Here is a 26,252-nt window from a genome sequence, read left to right on the forward strand (position 1 = left end):
GTCATATTACATTCACAACATAGCTATTTAACTTCGTGATCGGCTCAATTTTCTGTTTAATTTTTGTCGTCAGAGAAATAGCAATCTACTTAAGCACTCTCTGAAGTACATCAAGTGAAACGAATTTCTTTCCAAATTATTGCTCAATCACTTACAAACATTATCAGCTGATCTAGGACAGTGTAGAGGCAGTGGCTGCCCAGAACATTTTACAGTGGGTGGCCAAGGTGGGGCACAGACACAGTTTAGGAGGCCATAACATTTTGAACCTTAATCAATGCTAGGTGGATTTTTAAAATATAATTATAATGGTTCAACGCCAGTGGAGGCTGGTGACTTGAACAACTGAGGAGGATAGGAGACTCACAGTATAGGCGCGGACTGCACAGACGGCAAAGCTTGTTTAAAATATCGTCTAAGACAAATTATTTTAACCTAAAACATTTATTAAAAGGCATTTATATTTCAATATTATGGGGAATGGGACAAGGCCAGTAAACCTAAGGGAGTAGCTGTGTGTAGGACAGGCTCATCATGGATGGATGGTGTTGGAGAAGAGCTCAACTCTTCCACTTAAGGCAGGACAGGATTGTACTGATAAAGATGTGCAGTTAGATTAAACATCCCTTCCCCTATTTATTGCAGGATTGTGATGTGATTAAATCAACATTGACACTAGTTAATTTTAAATAATAGTTTAACAATTAAAACAAGTTTAAACACTTCACTTCAAATAATCAACACTTCAGAATGTACAAATATGCTAACTCGTATCTAAAGGTTAGACATTTTAGTCTAAACAACAATAGATAATTGAGTAGTAACCAGTAGGTTATTATTACTAAAGCATAATTTCAGGTGAACAAAAAAAACTCCATACCAGAGGCGGCCAACCTTGCCCCACTGATTCTTGCTGTACTGGGTGAGCAGACTTCTGTTCCAGCCCAGCAACAGCACACTTGATTATCAACTCATTAGGTTTGACAAGTTGAATCAGGTCTGTTATTGCTGGGCTGAAACAGAACCCTGCACACTCAACAGACCTCCAGCAGGGTTGGCCTGCTTCAGTTATTAAAGGTTTATACATTGTGTGTGATGTTTAACTGTATTTTTGTATACAACATTTGCTAACATACTGTATAATCCATGGCATATAGGTTATACTCAGTCTCAGTCTTGAGACATTCATTGGGACCTCTCTCTTCATCTGTAAACAGGCTTTCACAGCTTTCCATATGAGTTCCCAGTTGTTATGAACGCGGCATTAGAGTTGGGATTATGGTTCATTGTTTAGCTAGCTGTACCGTTTACACCTTCTGTATCCTGTACATGTGACAAATAAACGTAGATTTTATTTGATATAGTGTGTGTTTACCAGAGACGGTAATGTGAAGAACAACATGACCTGCACCAAAGTCAGATTAGGATATAGGCCAAGGACTAGATTAAGTTTATTTTTACTACTACTTTTTGCTACCACTTTCACCACTTTTACTCTTGAAATCTTTGGTTGTTTACTGCACTGTGAATCCTTAAAGAGATGGGTGGGGCTAAGGCTTAAGAGGGTGTGAACAATGCTGAATGGGTGTAGACAAAGAAAAGCTCTCCAGTAGGTGTACCAAAACATTCATGGGCCATTTTCTCAAAAGTGGGGTTACAAGTTTATTAACTTTCAAAGCAGAATTACTTTCTCATTGTTCCTCAACTGCAGTGTATGATATACCATTTTCTAGCTCGGAGTCTCTACTTTTATCCAATGTAAAAAAACATTTCAAATTTTGCTACATAGGACCGAATCCAGGTTGTGGGTCACATATAGCTAAGTGCTTTCTCATTGGCTAAACTAGGCTCATAATAAATACGTTTGTAATTAAGGCACATAAAAGTTCACATGTTCAAAAAGGAATTTCTGAAAGAAAAAAACAAAAACGTCCCTCAAACGACCTTCCTTTTAAGTAGAAACTAGCGTCATCTGCACCTGTTGGGCTGGCGTGTCACATTTCATTTCTTATTAGCCTAGTTTAATTGGCTTATTCATGGAGAGTTGTTTGCATACAAAGTCTGGGGTATCTGCTCAGACAACAGACTATAGGCTAAACAAGCCAAACCCGACTTCCCTTATTTGTATGGTTGTGGTAATAATATCGTGGAGAAGGAGAGCCTGAGTGTGTTAAGGAGATGGATTACTCTCTCATAGGCCCCTGGCTGGATCCCTGGATCCCTGTTAGTGCTAAAGCCTTTTCTCCCCTTTCTGGCCTCAGTCCTTCTCCCTGCTAAACTCAACCCAGACGGGGCTGTACTGGAGACTGAGGATATCTATCTATCTTCATCTATCTATCTTATCTATCTTATCTATCTATCTTATCTATCTTATCTATCTTATCTATATGTCTGTCTGTCTGTCTGTCTCTGTCTGTCTGTCTGTCTGTCTGTCTGTCTGTCTGTCTGTCCCATCGATCAAGACTACAGTGTCTGGATACAGGCACTGTATGAACACATTGGGTGCTTGTTGTAGAAATTTGAGATGTTATGAATGTAGCTTTTTATGCAGTATTGATAAACTTAATGCGTCTTTCTTTGAAATATATTGTTATGCTGATAAATGGCTGCTTTTTTTTGTACACTAACTACAATACGTTTGAAATAAAACATTTACACCCACACACTGATGAATGATCCCCAGCTGTTTTATTGAGCCAATTAAACAACGGGAGCATTTATCAGTCTGTGGTATCTGTTCTTTATTTCATTACTTACTTTGTGTACCCTGCACCTGCAATTCTGGATGTGTGTACACTAGGCTATTTTTAAACTACACTCATAAGTTTGCTGTCTTAAGTAATATATGAGAAACTAGACACCACAATGTATAGATAGCCTGACATGTGATGGGACATGGTCATAAATATAGCCTGACATGTGTTTTCAAGGTGAAATATAGTAGCCATGATGTGTGTTTGATTGTCAAACCATGTCATTCTCAGAGGGGAAAGTATTTTTAGACCCTCTGGTAGCTTGATAGATTTTTCATGGATATTTACCTCCAAATCACTGAGCTTGTTTCCCAAATGGCACCCTATTCCTTATGTAGTGCACTACTTTTGACCAGAGCCCTGTTCAAAAGTAGTGCACTACATAGGGAATAGGGTGGCATTTGAGATGGAACCTGAGGGATCTCTGTCTGTTTACCTTAATTGAGATGTCCCGTAGAGGTCATACAGATGGTAGTTCATATTGATTGTAAACAATGCCTCATTGACAATAACCAGTGTCCCAGTGTCAAACAAACTTCCCCTGGATGAATCATCCCATAATTTTGAAGGGGATATGGTGTGTGTGTGAATGTGTGTGTGGGTGTATGTGTGTGTGTGTGTGTGTGTGTGTGAGTGAGTGAGTGAGTGAATGAACCAGGCCCTCATTAAAGTCAGCCAGTGTGTTTGACTGTTTGTCAGCCAACAGTGGGACTGAATGTGAACCATAAGCCTGCTTTCATATTCCCAGACATGTCTCTCATTCAAACTCTAACGCTTACCCCATCACTGCAGCAGTCTGTCTGGTCTCTGCAGTACTGTAGCAAGATGCACTGGCTAACTCCATTGGAGTTTCTGTGTGTGTGTCCTTAGGTTCACCTTTTTAGAGTTAGCAGAATATTAGTTCCACGGTACCAGACCTCCACACTGTATAATGGCTGGAGCCTAGGCTACTAGAATACAAATGTAATGGTTCAACAGAGAAAGTGTTTTAACAAAAAACAAAAGGTTTGTTAGCTCAGGATGACCGCAGACAGTGGCTGGGGATTAAAACAGGAATGAGGAACTTGCCATGGCCTGTTCTGATACATGTGTTTCATTAACACAGAGGGTGAGGTGTTGATGATGAAGGGTTGGTGACAATGGGTTTGAACAATATTTAAACTTTTTATTTCCTTGAACCTCAATGGCAGTTTAATGTACATTTTAAGCAGAAGCCAAACATGTCCTCCAAAGCCATATTTATTCTCAAAATTGTAATAATTGTGAACACTAAAATCTATAATTTCCCTCTACGTTCTTAACATTCAGGTAGCATTTCTGTTTCCTGCAAGTGCACACTGCTTTTTATATGCAACAACCTTTGAAATGTCTGTCCGTCTGTCTGGGATTCCACCATCCCTTTATAGAGAAAGAGCCTGTCCATATCCTTTCACTGTGTGATGAGGTTTTCATTTTGGTATTTCCTTTGTCTTATTTGTTATTTCCTTCTCTTTTGTTGTCTCTGACCTCCCCGGCACAGTCTACCCTCTGACCTCCCCGGCACAGAGGCCCCTCTAGTACAGAGGGTTGTAGGCCATGTCTTCAGTGTGTGAGATCCCTCAAGCATAGGCTTTGATCTCTTTCAACACTTATTTCAGAGTGTGATGGCTCCAGCCCAGCGACTCTCAATGCTGACTCATCTTGTTATTGGTGTTGAAATTAAAGTGTGTGTTTGTTTGTGTGTGTGTGTCAGTATGTGTGTGTGTGTGTACACATTTTATTATACTTGTGAGTACCAGAAGTCCTCAACAGAATAGTCAACCAACTAAAATTCGGAGAAGTGAGGACATTTTACCGGCCTCACTTGTAAAAAGGCTATTTAGGCTTAGGGTTATGAGTTAGGTTTAGAGTTACAGTTATGGTTAGAGGTTAGGGTATTGGTTAGGTTTATGGTTAGGGAAAATAGGATTTTGAATGGGAATCAATTGTTGATCCCCAAAAAGTCCTCACAAGTATAGTAAGACATAGCTCTGTGTGTGTGTGTGTGTGTGTGTGTGTGTGTGTGTGTGTGTGTGTGTGATGCTTCCCTCGGGCCACTCTAGTGTATCTTGCACAATGCAGTTATTGGGTGTTGTGATCACAGGTTAGTTGTCAGTTATTTGCTGTTTCTTAACAGTGGCCCTCCTGCCAGAGGCAGCTTCCCATTTCATTTAGAGTTCGACAGACAATTTCCTGATCTTACACAACTTACTGCTGAGCCGTCACAACGAGGGGAAGGACATATGCTCCATTTCTGATCTTTTTGAATTTGAACTGTTGCAGATCTTCCACTATGGACTCATTGGAAACCAGTGAGAATTGCTGCTGAGTGAAATATCCTATATAAATAAAGATGAACTGAATTGAATAGAAAATTAATGTACATAAATATGTTACAATGCCCTCTGTGTCAAGTTATCTCATTGGCCAGGTGTTGATATGTCGTAACTACATGGGCAACTTAGACATGTTACAAATCTCCACCCTCTATTTTGTGGTATGTGTTTTCATGTAGGTGTTGATAAGTCGTAACTACATGGGCAACTTGGACATGAATGAGATCGACCACTTCATGCCCATCATGATGAGGATGGAGGAGGACGGAGACACGTCGCCCCTGGTGACCCACGGCTCCTCACACTTCCTGTGGATCAAACACAGCAACCTCTACTGTATCCTGTCCAAACAGGAAGTCCTGTTACTGCTCAGTCAGTCAGGCCGTCTGTCTCAGCTTCTGTCTCGCTCACGAGATGTATCACACAATTCACAGTTCACACCCTCACTGCATGCATGCAGATTCAGGAAGTCACGCTATAAATGTCCTTTATCTGTGTATCTTAGGTTATTGTCAACTAGAGGGAAATGCTGTGAACAACTAATTTGAGTCAATTGTATCTCACTGATGGTTGTGGTGGTTGTCTAACAGAATCAGAATGACTAAGGTCTGATTCTGAAACCTAATTTCAGATTTTTATATGACCAACTTTTTAGTTTTGTTTAAAGGGGCAATCAGCATTGAAAGAATAAAAAAGCGTCATCCCCGCCCCTGTTCTGGTAAAATGCTAAGGGATGGGGCTGGAGAAATGTAACCACTCAAATTCATAGACAGCGCTATGGATGCAAGGACTGACCATCCCATGATATGAAATGATAGTTTTAACCATGTTTTGAGGCTATCTAGTTTTCATTTATATTGACTTTGTTTGCAAACATTGGAGTAAAACAAGCTTATATTTTGGGTTCTGATGGGGTATGACAGTTGAACTAAGGTCATGAGGCATTTATAAGTTATATTCTTAAAGAATCAATGGGTATATATCATTAATTTATAAGTCCAAAAATAGATGTAGCAACTGCAGATTGCCACTTTAAACTGTGCATCTCACTGTAAATGTTCCATTTGATAGATTTTAAACAGCAGTGGCACAGTACCTTTTCTGTTCAACAGTTTAGTACATACTTAACAGTCCTTCTTCAGTGGTGGCAATGACCAAGAAGAATGCCAATGCTGCTCTGGTATACTCCTTCCTCTACAAAATAGTGGAGGTGAGTGTGTGCTTCACTGACAATACCTTCTATAATACACTGTGCTTACTCTTCTGGTATTGTATTGATATTGTATTGTATTGTAAGTTGTCTGTCCGTCTGTAGGTGTTTAAGGAGTACTTTAAGGAGCTGGAGGAGGAGAGTATCCGTGACAACTTTGTGACTGTGTATGAGCTGATGGACGAGGTCATGGACTTTGGCTTTCCCCAGACCACAGACAGCAAGATCCTGCAAGAGTGAGTAGTGGACTCAGTTACAGTCAGTCAAGACTACAGTCTGGCCTGGAAGGCTTGGCTTGACATTTTAGACTGCAACACAGGGGCAATACTAAAACAGACTACCAAACTGACTACCATCGAACAGACTACCATATTGCTGAGTAGGCTACAATATAAGGTTTGAAGTCCTTAGCTCAGCTGTTCCCAAACTAGGGGTTGTGACCCCAAGTGGGGTCGCCTGATATGAAAATGGGGCTCGTGGGAGAATTTCCAAAATCCTGAAGAAAAAACATATATGCAGTTGAAGTCGGAAGTTTACATACACTTAGGTTGGGGTCATTAAAACTAGTTTTTCAACCACTCCACAAATTTCTTGTTAACAAACTATAGTTTTGGCAAGTCGGTTAGGACATCTACTTTGTGCATGACACAAGTAATTTTTCCAACAATTGTTTACAGACAGATTATTTCACTTATAATTCACTGTATCACAATTACAGTGGGTCAGAAGTTTACATACAGTAAGTTGACTGTGCCTTTAAACAGCTTGGAAAATTCCAGAAAATGATGTCATGGCTTTAGAAGCTTCGGATAGGCTAATTGACATCATTTGAGTCAATTGGAGGTGTACCTGTCGATGTATTTCAAGGCCTACCTTCAAACTCAGTGCCTCTTTGCTTGACATCATGGGAAAATAAAATGAAATCAGCCAAGACCTCAGAAAAATAATTGTAGACCTCCACAAGTCTGGTTCATCCTTGGGAGCAATTTCCAAATGCTTGAAGGTACCACGTTCATATGTACAAACAATAGTACGCAAGTATAAACACCATGGGACCACGCAGCCGTCATACCGCTCAGGAAGGAGACATGTTCTGTCTCCTAGAGATGAACATACTTTGGTGCGAAAGTGCTAATCAATTCCAGAACAACAGCAAAGGACCTTGTGAAGATGCTGGAGGAAACAGGTACAAAAGTATCTCTATCCACAGTAAAACGAGTCCTATATCGACATAACCTGAAAGGCCGCTCAGCAAGGAAGAAGCCACTGCTCCAAAACCGCCATACAAAAGCCAGACTACGTTTTGCAACTGCACATGGGGACAAAGATTGTACTTTTTGGAGAAATGTCTGGGATGATGAAACAAAAATAGAACTGTTTGGCCATAATGACCATCGTTATGTTTGGAGGAAAAAGGGGAAGCTTGCAAGCCGAAGAACACCATCCCAACCGTGAAGCATGGGGGTGGCAGCATCATGCTGTGGGCGTGCTTTGCTGCAGGAGGGACTGATGCACTTCACAAAATAGATAGCATCATGAGGAAGGAAAATGATGTGTATATATTGAAGCAACATCTCAAGACATCCGTCAGGAAGTTAAAGCTTGGTCGCAAATGGGTCTTCCAAATGGACAATGACCCCAAGCATACTTCCAAAGTTGTGGCAAAATGGCTTAAGGACAACAAAGTCAAGGTATTGGAGTGGCCATCACAAAGCCCTGACCTCAATCCTATAGAACATTTGTGGGAAGAACTGAAAAATCGTGTGTGAGCAAGGAGGCCTACAAACCTGACTCAGTTACACCAGCTCTGTCAGGAGGAATGGGCCAAAATGCATCCAACTTATTGTGGGAAGCTTGTGGAAGGCTACCCAAAACGTTTGACCCAAGTTAAACAATTTAAAGGCAATGCTACCAAATACTAATGGAGTGTATGTAAACTTACGACCTACTGGGAATGTGAAGAAATAAATAAAAGCTGAAATAAATCATTCTCTCTACTATTATTCTGACATTTCACATTCTTAAAATAAAGTGGTGATCCTAACTGACCTAAGACAGGGAATTTTTACTAGGATTAAATGTCAGGAATTGTGAAAAACAGAGTTTAAATGTATTTGGCTAAGGTGTATGTAAACTTCCGACTTCAACTGTATACTAAGATATTTTTTGTATCTCAAAATCATTGTAATGTGGTTAACCATAAAAATCTAAATGAAAATTATTCAAATCTAAAGATAGTGCCCTTAGATCATTGGAAAAGGCCGCACTTGACCGTTTCACTTGAATCATTCCCACGGTGAATGGCTAGGACCACTACGTAATGAAACCACACACTATTGCAGAGAATTTGATATTACCTTTGTCAGATAGCACTGTTAACCTAAGAATTTATGCTATTGCTAGCAATCAAGAGGAAACTCTGACTGAACGACTCAAAACTCCCCAGCTTATGCTCTCCAAATGGACGTTAGCTGTGAGGGCCGAGATGCCCATGCATTGACTTTTGTTCGCTATACATGTTGGGGGATGCTATTCACGAGGACATATTGTTCAGTCTCACGATTCTCGTGCATGAAACGGCATAGTGTGCTGCGTAGCTATATTCACAAAAAACTGATTCCATATGGGATCGAGTGGTGGGCTTTTGCACAGATGGGGCGCCATCTATCACAGGACAGCAGGCAGGCCTCTGCACTCTAGTTATGAATGTGCCATATGGACACATTGTATGATAAACCGAGAGAAACTGGCGGCAAAAGAGCTGAGCACAGAACTCTGAGATATACTGCAGCAGGTAACTTCAATTGTAAACTACATCAAACCACATCAAATGCGCACACGCCTTTTCGCAAAACTATGTAGAGATATGGGATCAGAGCATGACTGTTCTATTTCACACCGAGGCTTGGTGGTTATTGAGGGGGAGTGTTGGAAAGATTTTTCGCATCGAGAAAGGACCTTTTGTCATTCACAATGGATATAAAAAATCAGACTTGGTTGACTTTCTGTGTAATGAAAAGAAAATAACAGAAAACGGCATCAGTGTTTCCCACACAAGTGATGACTGCTCACCTCCAACACTTGGAAGAGCACTTTGGGACTGACCTACTTCCCAATCCGTTTGACTGTGATCCTGGCTCAGTTGACATGCTGGTAAATGAAATCGAACAACTGATCAAGCTGTTATGTGACCGAGTGCTCTAGACAACGCGTTCACGGTTCACTATGAAGGAGGTTTGGTTCCTGACTCAAAGGAAATACCATGCCGTCACCCTCTGACAACTGGGAACTCAGACAGAAACGAACTCCGACTGGGAAAAATAGTTTTGAACGGTCATCCAACTCGGAATTCCAACTCGGGAACTCTGGCCTCTTTCTAGAGCTCTGACTTTCCGACCTAAAGATCACTGACTTCATGATTTGACCTCGTATTTTTCAGAGTTCACAGTTGTCTTGAAAGCACCATAAAAATCATCCTAGGCTACCCTTCGCCAGCTCATATCTGTGTGAAGCTGGATTCAGTGCTCTCGTCTGCATTAAAACCAAATATCGATCCAGATTGGATGTGATAGCAGAGATGATGTGTGCACAGTTGACCACGGCCCCTGACTTTGAGAAGCTCCGACGCGACATGCATCAAGCCACACCCATCTCATCAGTGGTGGTGAGATAAGAGACATTATGTCAGACTAATTTGCAATTTGACTGCCCCACATTAAAAGTATGTGAGGGTGAGTTGAGAAGACAATCAGAAATACTGTTAGAATGTTTTTCAATTGACTGACATAGCCCCAAATAAAAAAGTTCACATTGGCTGTTAATTACATCATTTCTATCCCATTGGTGGGGTCGCAAAAATGTTCAGATATCAAAATGGGGTCATGGCCCAGCAAAGTTTGGGAACCCCTACTTTAGCTTGTTAACAAGACTTTATACTTAATGTTTTCTTCTCTGCTAAAGAGTAGAGTCAGAGTCAGTCAACACCTCTGTCTACTCATCTTTCTACTAGGTGGCTTGCCGTTTCATGATAAAAAAGACTAGCATCTAGGCTAATGCCAGACAGTATACAGTAGCCTACAGGGTTCAGAGGGTTTAGCTCGTTAACTGGACTTTGTTTTCCTGTTCTGTTACTTGCCCCTGGGAAAGGTGCCATGTTCTGGCAGAAGGTTCAGTGTTCACTTAATTAGGGCCAGGCTACCACGGCAACGGGCCTATTTTGTCTGCTTAATTACCTGTTTGTAATTTGTCTTACATTTGAATTGAAAGCCTGTTTGTAACATATAATATGATTTTGTCTTTTTATAATTGCTCAAAACAGACGATTTACTTTGATAATATGGTGACTGTCTGATGTGGATGTATGAAGATGTGTTTTTGCCCTGAGCTTTGATGAGGCCTTTAGTGTGTTGTCTGTGAATGTGGGCCTGAATAGGGCTGATAATCGCTAGCCTGTCTCCCATTGACACATACACAATGCCACCGTCAGCTGGCTGCACTCGAGACCCAGATAGACGAGCTCTGCTACTCCTCGTTTTGCCAAGGAGACCCCTCTACGCCACCTCATCCCGGCGCTCCCCCCCCCTTACCCTAAAACACTGCCCACCTGGGCACGATTTCCCAATAGCGATGGAACTTAGGCTTATGACTGTTTTAACGATGTCCTCGTTACAAAGTGGAACTTAACTGTGTCGTTGCAGGAGCTGTCCCTTGCTGAAAATTATTCCAGACTATAAAGACTAAAGAGCTCACTGTAGCTCTTAAATGTATTCAAAGTCATCTTTTTTTTTTATCTATTTTTTACACAATACAGTTTTCCCATCAAGAGAAGCCTATAATGTATTTAAATGTTTGTATTATATGTTTGCCATGTGTTATATATTCTAAGTGTTTTCTCGTGACATTTCGTATGCAATGTTTAATTATGTAGGCTAAATTCTGCATTTTTTTGTGTAAACTGTGAGCAAGAATGAATAAAGTCAAAGTCGCTCATTCCCTCTTTCGCTATTTAGAAAATATCAATGTGACCTAAAAATAGGACATGATGATAATGGTTTTCGTAATTGCTCAACAAATTATTGTAGCCTATGGCAGGCAGGAATTGAGCTGCAAGTAGAACTACGGATATTCTACAATCAAATAATGAAACATCAAGTAGCCTAGCCTAGGCTACAAATTGCCATATACCTAATATGTTGACCTTTAAGTTATTGGTTCAGCTACAGTGAAATGCTTGGGCTTTCAGATAATGTAGCTCAGGTCTAGCCTAGGTGTAGCCTAGGTATCTATCGATTGCACATACATGAAAGTGATGTCATTATGTAGTCTAATCTAGCTATCATATAATTAGGTTATCTCGGTTTTCATTTTTATATATTTTTTTATATCCTTGCTTCGCTTGTTTATTACATTGCAAACTTTTTAGGCTATTTATATTAAACTATAACGTTTTCAGAGGTCACAGAGACAAATAAACATCTTAATTCTATGTTTAGCGGAGATCTTCTGTGTGTAAAGTGACTCAGGAGGGGCCGAGGGCAAACAGTGATCTAACAACGCACTTAGCTGTTCTACGAGTGGTCTTTAGATTATGAGCGCTTAGATTACGATCGCTTTCAAGTGCAATGTTAATAAAGACAGTTTTGGGAAACGGCACAGAAATGTTAAGATGCTTTTACGAAGGATCTAACGATGAACTTAGCCTTAAGATGCTTTTGAGAAAACCGGGCCCTGGCCTGGCAACCATTCCCTTGTCTTCCCCTGTGTGTGTATGTGAAAGAGAAGGAGTGTGTTTGTGTGTCTTGTTTCGTAGTATGACTGTCGATTTACCGCCAACTCAGATGCTCTTGTTGGATACATCATTAGCATTTCTGAGGAGAATCAGGACCAAAACCAACACACCGACAACCAAACAAGCCCACTTGTCTCCACTTGTCATTCATCTCTTTCCACTCTCCGTGAGTCAAGATGAGGTATTGAGATGAGATGATCTCCCTGCTTGATGTGGGATTACCATAAAACACTATAGGAGGTCACCATGGCCTGTGTCAGTGCAGTGGTGAATTCAAACCCGTGTAATGTAATTTGTTGGGCAATTTTGAGGGGCAGCTTTCGGTGCCTGTGCAATGTGCAGACACATTTTGAGCCATGCTAGCTTCTTTCAACCTGAGCGACAAGGGGATTCTCAGAGGAGCCCAGGGAAGGGTAGTGGAGGAGAGAAAGTCTGCAAGCATCAGAAGGATCTATGATGGAGATTGGATCAGTCTGTCAATACCACAGGGAGAGCTGGGAGAGATGCAGGCAGAGGAGAGATCTATCGGGAGGGATTACAGGTCGGGGCGGCAGGACTGTGTGTGTGTGTGTGTGTGTGTGTATGTGTATTTGAGGAAGTAGATGGTGTTGCTGTCTGTCTGTCACCAGGGAGACGTAGAGGCAGGGGGCAGGTGTTCCACCTACGGAATAAACAGGGTCATGTGTATGCATAGGTACTGCGTATCATCTCCCTCCTACCCACACCCCGTCTCATCACATCATCCCTCCAGACACCCAGACCTCCCTAGAGGAGAACAAGCCTCTCTGAGTACAGTATCAGGGGCTGTCGCTACCTATTGTACAACTCAGCACTGCAGCATACGGTATTGATAGTACAGCCAGTAGTAGACAATAGACATACAAGGTCTACTGTGGTTAAAGACACAATGGGATGAGGCTAGACACATGTAACCAATCTCACAGAGTTATGGGTGCAAGGCCTGTCAGTCTGACGTCAACTTGATCATTTTTAACTATTGCAGATTGCACCTTTAAATGAGCACACAAAATGCACTCCAGGTACAATACATTGATTTGAGCCTTAGCGTTTTAGTTTAGTGCAGTCTTAGTCTTTTGGTTACAATCACAATAGAATCACAATGTAAACCCCCTTGTTCCAATTACACCCATGACTAACCTGCTCACAACCCAAGACAAATCCTTTCATTAATCTATCTACTCCAGTGGAGGTTTAATAAAATTAATTTTCTATTCTGGGGTATTTTATCATAAGCTCTTTCATTAATCGTGAATAGATAGAAAGATTGATATCATCTAGAAAACAAACATCTTTGTACTGATCCTCTTCTGCTTTCTCCTCCGTTCTCGAACCTTAGTTGGAAAGGGAGGTAGCGACGACAGCATTCTTTTTCCTCTGAATAAGCTGTCCTCTCCCCTCTCTTCCCAACCCCTCTCTCTGCAGGTACATCACCCAGCGGGGTCACAAACTGGATGTGGGCGCCCCTCGCCCCCCCGCCACCGTCACCAATGCAGTGTCCTGGAGGTCAGAGGGCATCAAGTACAGGAAGAACGAGGTGTTCATGGACGTCATCGAGTCCGTCAACCTGCTGGTGAGGAGGCTTTTCACTCAAATCTCAGTAAAAACACCTAATGTATTGTAATGAACCATGGGTAGTATCACAAGGTCCCTAGTAGACGGCGAACCACGAACACAGTAGCCACAACGTGCTAGTGAGGGTCTGCACTATGATTTCAGTCTGAGACTATTTTATCTGTTTAATAATGTGGTGTCTCAAGGACAGTGTTTCCCAACTCCAGTCCTCCAGTACCCCAAACAGTACACCTTTTCGTTGTAGCCCTGGACAAACACACATTCAACTCATCGAGGGCTTGATGATTAGTTGACAAAGTTGAGTTGTGTGCTTGTCCAGGGTTACAATAAAAATGTGTAGTGTTGGTGGTAGAAAAACTGCTCTAGGGTAACTGGGACTATGAAGTCTAAAATAGTCCCAGGTTTTCCCATAGCTGCAGGAAGTAGCCAGCACCCCCTGAAAAAAAGGCCTTTATTGTATATAGCTTTACTATGCTTTACTGTATATTACATTTTTACATTTTAGTCATTTAGCAGACGCTCTTATCCAGAGCGACTTACAGTTAGCGAGTGCATACATTATTATTATATATATATATATATATTTTTTTTTTCATACTGGCCCACCGTGGGAATCGAACCCACAACCCTGGCGTTGCAAACGCCATGCTCTACCAACTGAGCTACATCCCTGCCGGCCCATGGGTCTATATATACATTTACCACTGTACTACAGTGCCTTCCGAAAGTATTCATACCCCTTGACTTATTCCACATTTTATTGTGTTACAGCCTGAATTCAAAATGGATTAAATATATATTTTTCTCACCCATCTACACACAATACCCCATAATGACAAAGTGAAAACATGTTTTTAGAAATGTTTGCAAATTTATTGAAAATTAAATACAGAAATATCTAATTTAAATAAGTATTCACACCCCTAAGTCAATACTTTGTAGAAGCACCTTTGGCGGCAATTACAGCTTTGAGTCGTCTTGGGTATGTCTGTATCAGCTTTGCACATCTGGATTTGGGGATTTTCTAAAATCTTTCCTTATAGATTTTATGAAGCTCTGTTAAGTTAGATGGGAAGAGGCGGTGAACAGCAATCTTCAAGTCTTTCCACAGATTCTCAATGGTTTTCAAGTCTGGGCTTTGGCTGGGTCACTCAAGGACTTTCACATTCTTGTTCTGAAGCCATTTCAGCGTTGCTTTGGCTGTATGCTTGAGGTCATTGTCCCCAAGCATACAGCCCCAGTCTAAGGTCGTTTGCACTCTGAAGCTGTGCCTGGTTATATCCGGACATTGCGCTTTGCATTCAGGCCAAAGAGTTAAATTGTTGTCTCATCAGACCACAGAAACTTTTGCCTTATGCTCTCAGAGTCTTTCACGTGCCTTTTTGAAAACTCCAGGTGTGCTGCACAGGAGGTTGGTGGCACCATAATGTGGGAGAACGGGCTCATGGTAATGAGTGGAGTGGAATGGTAACAAATTCATCAAACATGGTTTCCAGGGTAGATCCTACAGGGTAGATCCATTTTTGTTCAAATTAGATTTCTAACAGTCTGACAAACACTACCAGTCAAAAGTTTGGACACACCTACTCATTCAAGAGTTTTTCTTTATTTTTACTATTTTCTACATTGTAGAATAATAGTGAAGACATCAAAACTATGAAATAACACATATGGAATCATGTAGTAACCAAAATAGTGTTCGACAAATCAAAATATAAAAAATAGTATGACGTGCCATAGTCTTTTTGTCCAGACAGAATCAGATACATGGTCTACTCATACTGAGACAGAGGGCCACTGTTTTGCTCGCTCGGATGCTTTATATGAGATTGATGTTTCTTTCTCTCGGTGCGGGTCTCGGTCAAATAAATGATCAGTATTTCAATATTTTATTGCCGGCCCTGCTGAAATGGCACTCTATTATCTAAATAGTGCACTGTTTTTGCTCTGGTCAAAAGTAGTGCACTATCTAAGAAATAGAGTGCCATTTTGGATGCACCCAGGGTGTTCTAGTTCAGGACAATTCTGCGGTAATGGAATTATGCTTTGACTCAGTTTTTTCTCTTAAAAATGTATGCCAAACCAAAACCATTGATTTCAAAGTTTATCAAACCATACAAATTTGGCCTCCCGAGTGGCGCAGCGGTCTAAGGCACTGCATCGCAGTGTTGCGGCATCACTACAGCTTGGGGTGTGATCCCAGGTTGTGTCATTACCGGCCGTGACCGGGAGTCCCATAGGGCGGCGCACAATTGGCCCAGCGTCGTCCGGGTTAGGGGTGGGTTTGGCCGGAGTGGCTTTCCTCCAGCGACTCCTTGTGGCGGGCCGGGTGCCTGCAGGCTGATTTTGGTCATCAGTTGAATGGTGTTTCCTCCGACACATTGGTGCGGCTGGCTTCCGGGTTAAGCGAGCGGGTGTTAAGAAGCGCGGGTTGGCGGGTCATGTTTCAGAGACGCATGACTCGTCTTTCGCCTCTCCCGAGCCCGTTGGGGAGTTGCAGCGATGAGACAAGAAAAAGGGGGTAAAATTTACTACAACAACACATTTTTTTTACAACAATTACTTTTAACAATTTCCACTGAAAAATGTACAAAAACTAATTTAGTGGAAGAACTGTGCAGATGCAAACTTTGGTAACAGAATTACGGTAACAAAATTTTATGCGACCATGTTTTCCAAATACTCAGTTAAATATCTGCTCCAGTAAAGTAGAGTATAGTTCAGTACAGTAGAGTACAGTCCAATATACTGTACTCTACTGTACTATACTATACTTTTCTTTACTGTACTGTATTGATTTGGACTGTACTCTACTCACTGTACAGTACTGTGCTATTCTGTATTCTAATGTAATGTATTGGACTGTACAGTACTGTGCGTATTGTACTGTACTCTACTAACTGTACTGTACTGTACTATCCTGTGCTATCCAAACTTGTGAAAAATATGTCTATAATAGGTTCAGATTTGGTCTAGTCCGGTCGGTCTGTGGATGTTAACATCAAAGCCAGGAAGGACTGAACAAATTTCAACTACTTTTCAATGTCCATGGACATCCGGTGTCGGTCGGTGCTCAGTGGGTGAGGATGCTGGTTACAGTAAATGGAAAGAGAGGGGGCTCATGGGTAGGTGTCAGTAAGAGCTGTGAGAGGTGACATTAACTGGAGAGTGAGAGAGGGAGGCAGAGAGAGAAAGAGAGAGGGTGCGAGAGAGGGAGGGGATGTCCAGACTCGGTTTGACCACCAGTCAATAGAAAGAGAAAGAAAACAGTTATGAGCTGAACATAACAGTATGCCAGTGGAAGGGAGGACAGTAGCAGGTGACCCAACTGTGGTTTGTGACTATTAGGATTTCCCATTGTAGCCAATTCAGTTGCAGTAATTCTGTTACTGATTTTTGGGTAATTTCATTACCAATTTGGTAATGGAATTATGAGTTTTACAAAAACAAAATTGATATAAGTAAAATCACTCTAACCAGGGGCGCCATGCACCCCAAAAATCTGAGGGAGCACAAAGTACATGAGGATGGCTGGGGGGTGGTCTGGAGGCATGTTCCCCTGTGCCCCATATAACTAATTTCTAGGTCTACCATTACTTGTTTATTCTATGAACTTTCATTATCCTCCCACCTCATGAGGGAGAGAAATGATAAAATATCTTAAAGATATGTGGGTTTTTTGGTAACGGAATTACAAGGCACAAGGCAATATTTCTTAAACTTACAGAAGCTAAACATTTTCTCCAAAACCAAATATACAGTACCAGTCCAAAGTTTGGACACACCTACTTATTTAAGGGTTTTTCTTTATTTTTTACTATTTTCTACATTGTAGAAAACTATGAAATAACACATATGGAATCATGTAGTAACCAAAAAAGTGTTAAACAAATCAAAATATATTTTAGATTTTAGATTCTTCAAAGCAGCCACCCTTTGCCTTGATGACAACTTTGCACACTCTTGGCATTGAAGAATATAAAATATATGTTGATTTGTTTAACACTTTTTTGGTTACTACATGATTCCATATGTGTTATTTCATGGTTTTGATGTCTTTACTATTATTTTACAATGTAAAAATTAAGAAAAACCCTTGAATGTGTATTTGTGTCCAAACTTTTGACTGGTACTGTATGTATATATTCATTTGATATATGTATATAACCATTTGCAATGAACAGACCAAGAAACCAGGTCAGGTTTACAGTATTACTCAGCAGTGTGTCAGAGAAGCTTCCAGACACCATTCTCCAACATCCTTGAATAGAAAATGTGAGGAAATTATTTCAGATTTCCTTTCTTACAACAATCCTCCGGTTTCTGTGGTAACGTTGTTACACCACGGCCCTTTTGTCTGACACCTAACCAGCCCCCTGAGCCCATTTTATGTATCCCAGGGGTCAGAGTCAGACAGAGACTAATAACTGGCTAATAACTGACTGATTGTAAGGATGAGCATGTCTGATGGGCCTCTAATGCCACATTTAACTAGATAGCTGGCTTTCCCCAGAGTTCCCTTTCTGTGACGAGCCACTTTTTCATCTTCAGTCTCTAGCTCATTCTCTTCCATACCTCTATCTCATCCTTTCTAAAACTCCTTCTGTCATTTCTATACTGAAACCCAGGGTTTCCTGATTTCCAGGGTTCCTTCGTGATGAAGGAGACTTCGGACTGGGAGTGCGGTAACATAAGACTATCTAAACTGTAAATGTTCTGCTCTAGTCATACCCATACTTTTGCCCTATTTAAAGGGGGGCCTGAACTCACCGATTCTGCCTGGGTTTTTCTGCTGCTCATTAAGAAGAAAAGCGAGATTTGCGTCTTGGGGGTGTGGTTCAATGTGGGTGTGTTATGTTTGCTATATCGTACCCTGGGAGTTATTGTTGTTTGGCCCTCTTGAGTCACGGTAGCAACATTTCGCCCTCAAAATAGTCAGAATTAATCTAAGATAAATCAAGAAATCTGTAATTAATTTGGACTTTTTTGCCGAGGAGGTCTTAGTTGCGCAATTTTACATCAAGCTAAGGTGTTTGGTGCCGTATTTCTCATCTTAAAATATTTGCATGAAAACTAGGTAGTGCACTGCAGACGGTATCGAGTCAGATGCTGCTGCGTCCACGAGTTAATCAGCAAGCTGTCAAACTATCATAACTAAAGCACAAGCTACACACTGTTTATCAGTTCCATGTCTGTGTTTGTCAATTAAGCTAGCTAGACCATCAGCAAGTGGTCACTCCATGAAGGGCTTAGGGGCCAAGTGTTCTTTCAACATAACATTGGCAATGTGTTATCTTTTATGTAAACAAGTCTGAGTCCGAGGCGCTGCGTAATAGGCAGGTCTGTCTCACTGTCTGAAGGTTCTGCTGCTACGATTGGATAGAGCGCAATAAGCGCAGCTGTTTCTCCGTGCATGACAATTCTCCCTAGGCGTTACCATCCCGTGTTAGTGAGCATGATTGAAATCAAAACTCAACCCTCTGTCACGAACGTCATAATGAGCGGACCAAGGCGCTGCGTGATATGAGTACATACTTTAATAGGTATTTTTAATTACAACACAAAACAACAAAACGATACGTGAAGTCCTCGGTCAATAACACAAACCTACACGGAACAAGATCCCACAAAAGACAATTGCACAATAGGCTGCCTAAGTATGGTTCCCAATCAGAGACAACAAGCAACAGCTGATTCACGTTGCCTCTGATTGAGAACCACCCCGGCCAACATAGAAACACATAAACTAGATCGTGAACATAGAACACAACACATAGACACTACACACCCTGGCTCAACATAAAAGAGTCCCTAGATCCAGGGCGTGACAGTACCCCCCAAAGGCGCGGACTGCGACCGCGCCAACATGAACCCAACAGGGGAGGGGCCGGGTGGGCATTCCTCCTCGGAGGCGGATCCGGCTCCGGGCGTGACCACCACCCTCTAACAACCCCCCCGTAGCGCCCCTGGTTTGGTCCCGCTGGCTGGAGCTGGACTGGACATCGGTGGAGCGGATTGCTTAGGCTCCGGTGTGGAGCAGCTGACCGGTACCTGACCAGGCACCGGTGAAACGGGCACGGGCTGTGCCGGACTGACGACGCGCACCACAGGCTTGGTGCGGGGAGCAGGAATGGGCCGGACCGGGCTGACGACGCGCACCCCTGGCTTGGTGCGGGGAGCAGGAACGGGCCGGACCGGGCTGACGATGCGCACCACAGGCTTGGTGCGGGGAGCAGGAATGGACCGGACCGGGCTGACGAACCGCACCACTGGCCTGGTGCGGGGAGCAGGAACGGGCCGGGCCGGGCTGGCGACGCGCACCATTGGCTTGGTGCGAGGGGCAGGAACAGGCCGGGCCGGGCTGGCGACGCGCACCATTGGCTTGGCGTGAGGGGCAGGAACAGGCCGGGCCGGGCTGACGACGCGCACCATTGGCTTGGTGCGAGGGAAAGGAACAGGCCGGGCCGGGCTGGCAACGTGCATCACAGGCTTGGTGCGAGGGACAGGAACAGGCCGGACCGCACTGGGAACACACACCCCTGGCCTTATACGGGGATCAGGAACGGACCGGACTGGTAACACACTTCAGTACCTCTCGCCGTGCCTCTACACTTTCCTTCCCTCTAATGACCAATGGCCCCCGTAACCTGGTGGCCTTCTCTCCATGTCCACAAACTCGCCCTTTACAAACTCGCCCTTTATCTGCCTCCAGCAGCCCCGTCGTCCATGCCATGTGCCCCCCCCAAAAAAATTATTGGGGGTGCCTCTCGCCTGTCCGACGACGACCCGGTTGGCGCCGCTTCTCCTCTCCTGCCTGGGTCTCCCCTTTCATCGCCCTCCGGTAACGGACGGCCTTCTCCTCCGTAATCTGCCCCCAACCGAGGAGGACATCCACTAACGTTACCTCCTGCGTGTGCTCCTGGACACGCTGCTTGGTCCAGTATTGGTGGGATCTTCTGTCACGAACGTCATAATGAGCGGACCAAGGCGCAGCGTGATATGAGTACATACTTTAATAGGTACTTTTAATTACAACACAAAACGATACGTGAAGTCCTCGGTCAATAACACAAACCTACACGGAACAAGATCCCACAAAAGACAATTGCACAATAGGCTGCCTAAGTATGGTTCCCAATCAGAGACAACAAGCAACAGCTGATTCACGTTGCCTCTGATTGAGAACCACCCCGGCCAACATAGAAACACATAAACTAGATTGTGAACATAGAACACAACACATAGACACTACACACCCTGGCTCAACATAAAAGAGTCCCTAGAGCCAGGGCGTGACACCCTCAAATATCCTATGGATTTAGGAAATTTCGCTAATCTCCGTTTTGGAAGATGCTGACTTTATGACAAATTATGCTATTACCCTTTGTAGTAAATTTGTACACTTGAATCAACGTTTCTGACTAATATCGATGCAACATAGTCCGTTTTCAACCAGATACGTTTCTTTTTTAGTTCAGCTGCCCTTTAATGTAACCCTCCCTGTATGTCTCCCTGTGCTAGGTAAGTGCGACCGGCAGTGTCCTGCGTAGTGAGATTGTGGGCAGCATCAAGCTCAAAGTGGTTCTGTCTGGAATGCCAGAGCTCAGACTGGGACTCAACGACAAAGTGCTCTTCGAGATCACAGGAAGTGAGTAAAAACACATGCAGTATAATGTACACACACACACACACACACACACACACACACACACTGTAAGGGGTTGCCGTGAATTTGACAGTAACTTACAGGCAGCGAAGAGGCATTTCATGTTGCAGTACACATATTGTAATATATATTTGGTTTCAAATCAAGTACTGTTTAATGACACACACTACAATATTGAAGAATTGGCTGTATTATACTGAAAAAAAACGTTGTTATGTTAACTACTGTATTCGTAATTAATGGATGGATGAATTAAATTCATTGAGGGGAGATGGTGTTTGTATTTTACTGTTACATGGAAATGGTGCAAGCAGGTTGGCTGATAGGTAATGTGTTTTATATCACGTGCACTTCTAGAGGCCTTAACAAAGGCTTCCAAACTGGCAGCTACTACAGGGCAAAACAGACCAAAAGGACATGGCAAAATGCTCAACCATTTTAGGTTTAACACTTGCTGACACTCCTATCTGTCCCCTATACATTTTACATTGATGGGTCACTACTACCACAGACCAGTTAAATTGGTACAGCATTCTCACTAACAGGTGCAACAAATGTAGCCTCTTACAAGGCACGCCTCAAAATACTGTATGTTAATGAGCCAGAAACAACAATACCATGCACCCACTAGTGGTCAAAAGGTTTTTGGCACTCCAAAAATATGGTACGGGACTGTATTCTGTGGGATAGTCCCCTGTAGCAGTTGGTAGAGCATGGCGCTTGCAACGCCAGGGTTGTGGGTTCGTTTCCCACAGGGGGGGCAGTATGAAAATGTATGCACTCACTAACTGTAAGTCGCTCTGGATAAGAGCGTCTGCTAAATGACTAAAATGTAAATGTAAATGGATGGAATTACTGTATCATTCCAAATACAGCAATTCTTTCTCCGCCCACAAAATATTTGCACAATGCACCATCATTTCCAGGATGCTGCAGTAAAACGTTTCACAGTATTTTACTGTTGATAATACCCCAAAATACCATATAAATAACCGTTTTCCGTTACAGTGCACACACACACAACACACTCCCACAAGTACACAAACTGTACAAACACACTCCTACAAGTATGTAAATGCACACCAAGAGGTAAAGACTATTATACCCAACCCAAATAATTAGACTCTTCAGCCCTGGAGAGAGATGGTCATAATATCGGTAACATGGACAATTATCTTCCACTCCCATGCCCAAATCCTCACCCTTCAATATCTGTGTGCTCCCAATCCTGCCCAACTCACCCCCTTGCCCCCTGCCTCCACTCCCCTTCCCTACCTCCACCCCTCCAACTTCACCGCCCCAGTCCCCCCTCTCACCCCTCATGTGCCCTTTGTGGGGCGTCTGGTGGATTACTCTTCCTTGGTCTAGCCCCAGTGCTAATCCCTCCCCCAGGCTACTGTTGCTGTCGGGAGATGAAAGATGCCCCCTGGACGGCTCCTCTCATGTGCATGCTGCCCACGGACTGGAAGTGGAGTGGGATGTCTGGAACAGAAAAGGAAAACTACTCCTACAAATAATGAATAGATAAACATGAGAATTTAAAATGGCCTTCTGCACGCTCCCTATTGTACCATAATCAGAGGAGGAGGCATACACTTTAATATCTTTCTTATTTGTATGTTTACTGATCCGTGTCTGTACATGTCATATGTATGGATGCCTTTCAAGGGTCACCCCACAGCAATCCTAAAGTAACTTTCAACCACAAATGTTTGTGTGTTTGATTACTAATAAGCATTTTTTTCTAAGTGAAGTCACGTTTACTGTTGTGACTGGCTTTCTACGTGTGAACAGACATGGGTTAAACATCACCCTCTTCTGGTCAGAGCCTGTAAATGTTACTACATACAGTTTGTGGAAGAGACAGGAGAGTGAGGACAGTAAAATCTGGGTATGAGGAAATCATACAGATGAAAATTGCAGGGAAATCAAGGCACATGAGCTTAACGCCTACAGGAAGAGATTTTAAGTCAATTTTGAGAGATATGAGATGTGAGAGGTGAAACAGATCAAATTGACAAATCAAACGCAGGATTCATATCTGATATGGATACATGAGTGATATGTTGCCTCGTTAGGGAGATAGCACAGCCTTTCAGGTGAACCACAGGGGACTGTGTGAATAAACCTAAACCCTGCTACATCTGGTACCTCGCTCTCTCTACACCCCCTTTAGAGCCAAAACATAAAGGACTGTGCCTCCTTTTTCACCTTTCCACAGTCACTCAGTGATGATGCAACAAGGGACATCATGTAGCGGACCAGTGCTAAAAGGGCTTACCTGCTGGGATTTGAGCTGTCTAATAGGTCTCTCATCTCCAAAGACTAGACTCTGTGTTGTAGCTCTCCCTGGAGGAGGGGGCTTTTCTGAGAAATGTCACACACACACACACACACACACACACACACTTTATGTATCCATAAGACGGCTCTTAACCGACGTCATTTGGCTTCAATGCACTATTGAGTCTTCACATAGGAATGGATGGTGTCACGTGCATCCATCGATGGCTGTGCATTTATATACTGTCATTGGTGTGGACAGGGTTATTCAGTCTAGGTTCATGGGGGGATTTAAGAGAAAGCCCAGCGTCCCAGATTCATTATAAGAGCTTTTAACAGCAGCTCTGCTGGACCATTTACTCTGGAAAACAAGAAGAACATTAGGCTTTCTCACTACAGTACACATCCACATCCACTACTGAAGAGAGTGGTCTTCCAAAACCTTCTCTTGTAAGAGCTGATTGATTGAACTCTTTATAAAGTATTACTTATGAAGAAGAAACAGTGGTGTGTACAGTGTCACTGTGTGTTTTCAGTTCGGGAAGGATGACAGTGGAACATACAGGAGATGAGCATTTTTCATTTAGTATCCGAGGCAAATAAGGTGTACAGAATGTACAGTATTTTAACTGGGACTGGTGAACTGCTATGGACTGCTATGATATTTTTGCACTTATCCAATGTGCACTTCTCAGGAGTTGGCTGTATTAGGACATAGCCTTACAATAACCCCCTCCTTGCCTGTGTGTCATATCAGGAGAGAAGAGTAAGACGGTAGAGCTGGAGGATGTCAAGTTCCATCAGTGTGTCCGTCTGTCTCGCTTCGAAAACGACCGCACCATCTCCTTCATCCCCCCGGACGGAGAGAGTGAGCTCATGTCCTACCGCCTCAACACCACGGTCAGTGACAGACACACACACACACACACACACATGCACACACACACACCCCTCCCTTGCCCAATGTTAACCTGATGACCTTCTCTCTCTCCTCTCCTCTTCTGGCCTTTCTGAGACAGGTGAAGCCTCTTATATGGATTGAGAGTGTGATTGAGAAGTTCTCCCACAGCCGAGTTGAGATCAAGGTTAAGGTAAAGGATGTCCACCATCATTCACTGTCAAACTGTCAACATCTATTGTGTTTCACCATAGCTCCAACACTGACCTCTCTTAAGTAGTACATAGACCAGGCTTAATCTCTTAAGTACATAGACCCAGATCCATGTTATGTTTCCATTTTTGCTTCAATGTGCAAAAACCTTTGGGTTGGGACTGTTTCCTCAACCTTAAACTCTTAGCAAGTTAATAATTGAACAGGAAGTCTTCATACAATAGCCTCTGTTCCATGTCCATGACTGTGTTTCTTTCCTCATGACTGTCATCATCACTGTATTGTAAAAAGCGGGTTATACCCCATCAATTGCCCCCCCTTTTTCCGTCACTGCACGTCTCTGTCGGTAGCCCTGTGACCCTTGCCTTTTCACCTCCACCCTGCAGGCCAGGAGTCAGTTTAAGAGCCGCTCCACTGCCAACAACGTGGCCATCATGGTACCCGTGCCCAGCGATGCCGACTCGCCTAAATTCAAGACGAGCACAGGCAGCTGCAAGTATCTTCCCGAGAAGAGCGTGGTGCAGTGGAACATCAAGTCCTTCCCTGTAAGTAGCCTACGTGTACAGCACAGCTAATGTCACTGAGATAAATTAAACATTACTATGCTAATAACCTATTGCAGATGGCAGTCAATGCATTCCTGTTAGTGCATCCTCTGCTATTATCATAGCTATTGTAACAGTAACAATGTGTTTTAGATGCTATTTGTTAAATCCTTCCTCACACAAGAGTAATACAAGGGCTATACAACAGTTGTACTCTTCATTACCATGCTATGTGGTCATTCCATGTCATTTCAGCAAGCCATCACACCCACCATCTCAGATTGTTCTGAAATCGTTTCTATAGTTAGAAACAGATAAGATTAGCATTCCTGCAACATTATTTTGTTGAAATATAATTTGATCTCTGAGAAATTAAGATAATTGATTGCACCCCAATTGGCCATGTTAATTTATTAATAAATATAGTACCTTACATTCGATTTGGACCTAACTTGTATCTAAAAATGAGTAAGACATGAGGAATCCAAAGAAATGGTCAAAAGCTACCTATGGACCCCCCACACCCCACGCCAATCCCAACCCAACAACGAGTATACAGCATCAGTTCTCTATGTCTGACAAGTTGTATGGAGCTGTGGCTCGGACTGTTAGCATTTTCGCACCTCAAATCCAAATAATCTATAAGTAACATCATTGAGTTATTTTTTAGATACTTTAGGATGATTTAAACATGAAGCGTGAAAATACTGATATATAGGTACCATTGACTTGCATTGGATTTGTGCTACAAATGCTAAAAAGTTAGCGTGGCCAACAAAACCAAAGCATGGGTTGCTTTCATACATTGTCAATAGACTGCTTAAAGGGTAAGGAAACCAATGTAATTTTGTAAATTGGGTGAACTATTCCTTTAACATTCTGGTAAAAATTTGGATGCAATCAATTAGCTTAATTTCTCAGAGATCAAATTATATTTTAACAAAATAAT

At 42.6% G+C, this 26,252-nt stretch overlaps 1 protein-coding gene across 1 annotated transcript in view; it reads left to right on the forward strand.

Annotated features, from left to right (window-relative positions):
- Positions 1-26,252, forward strand: part of LOC121540434 (AP-1 complex subunit mu-2-like) — a 30,782-nt gene that overhangs the window by 473 nt on the left and 4,057 nt on the right. Inside the window, exons 2-9 of the mRNA XM_041849304.2 lie at positions 5,287-5,443; positions 6,250-6,317; positions 6,423-6,553; positions 13,549-13,696; positions 21,220-21,346; positions 24,405-24,547; positions 24,667-24,738; positions 25,145-25,303. Coding sequence (XP_041705238.2) covers positions 5,287-5,443; positions 6,250-6,317; positions 6,423-6,553; positions 13,549-13,696; positions 21,220-21,346; positions 24,405-24,547; positions 24,667-24,738; positions 25,145-25,303 — 1,005 coding nt within the window. The remainder of the gene's footprint in view (positions 1-5,286; positions 5,444-6,249; positions 6,318-6,422; positions 6,554-13,548; positions 13,697-21,219; positions 21,347-24,404; positions 24,548-24,666; positions 24,739-25,144; positions 25,304-26,252) is intronic.

This window comes from Coregonus clupeaformis, chromosome 26 (genome assembly GCF_020615455.1).
Source record: "Coregonus clupeaformis isolate EN_2021a chromosome 26, ASM2061545v1, whole genome shotgun sequence".
Lineage (NCBI taxonomy): Eukaryota > Metazoa > Chordata > Actinopteri > Salmoniformes > Salmonidae > Coregonus > Coregonus clupeaformis.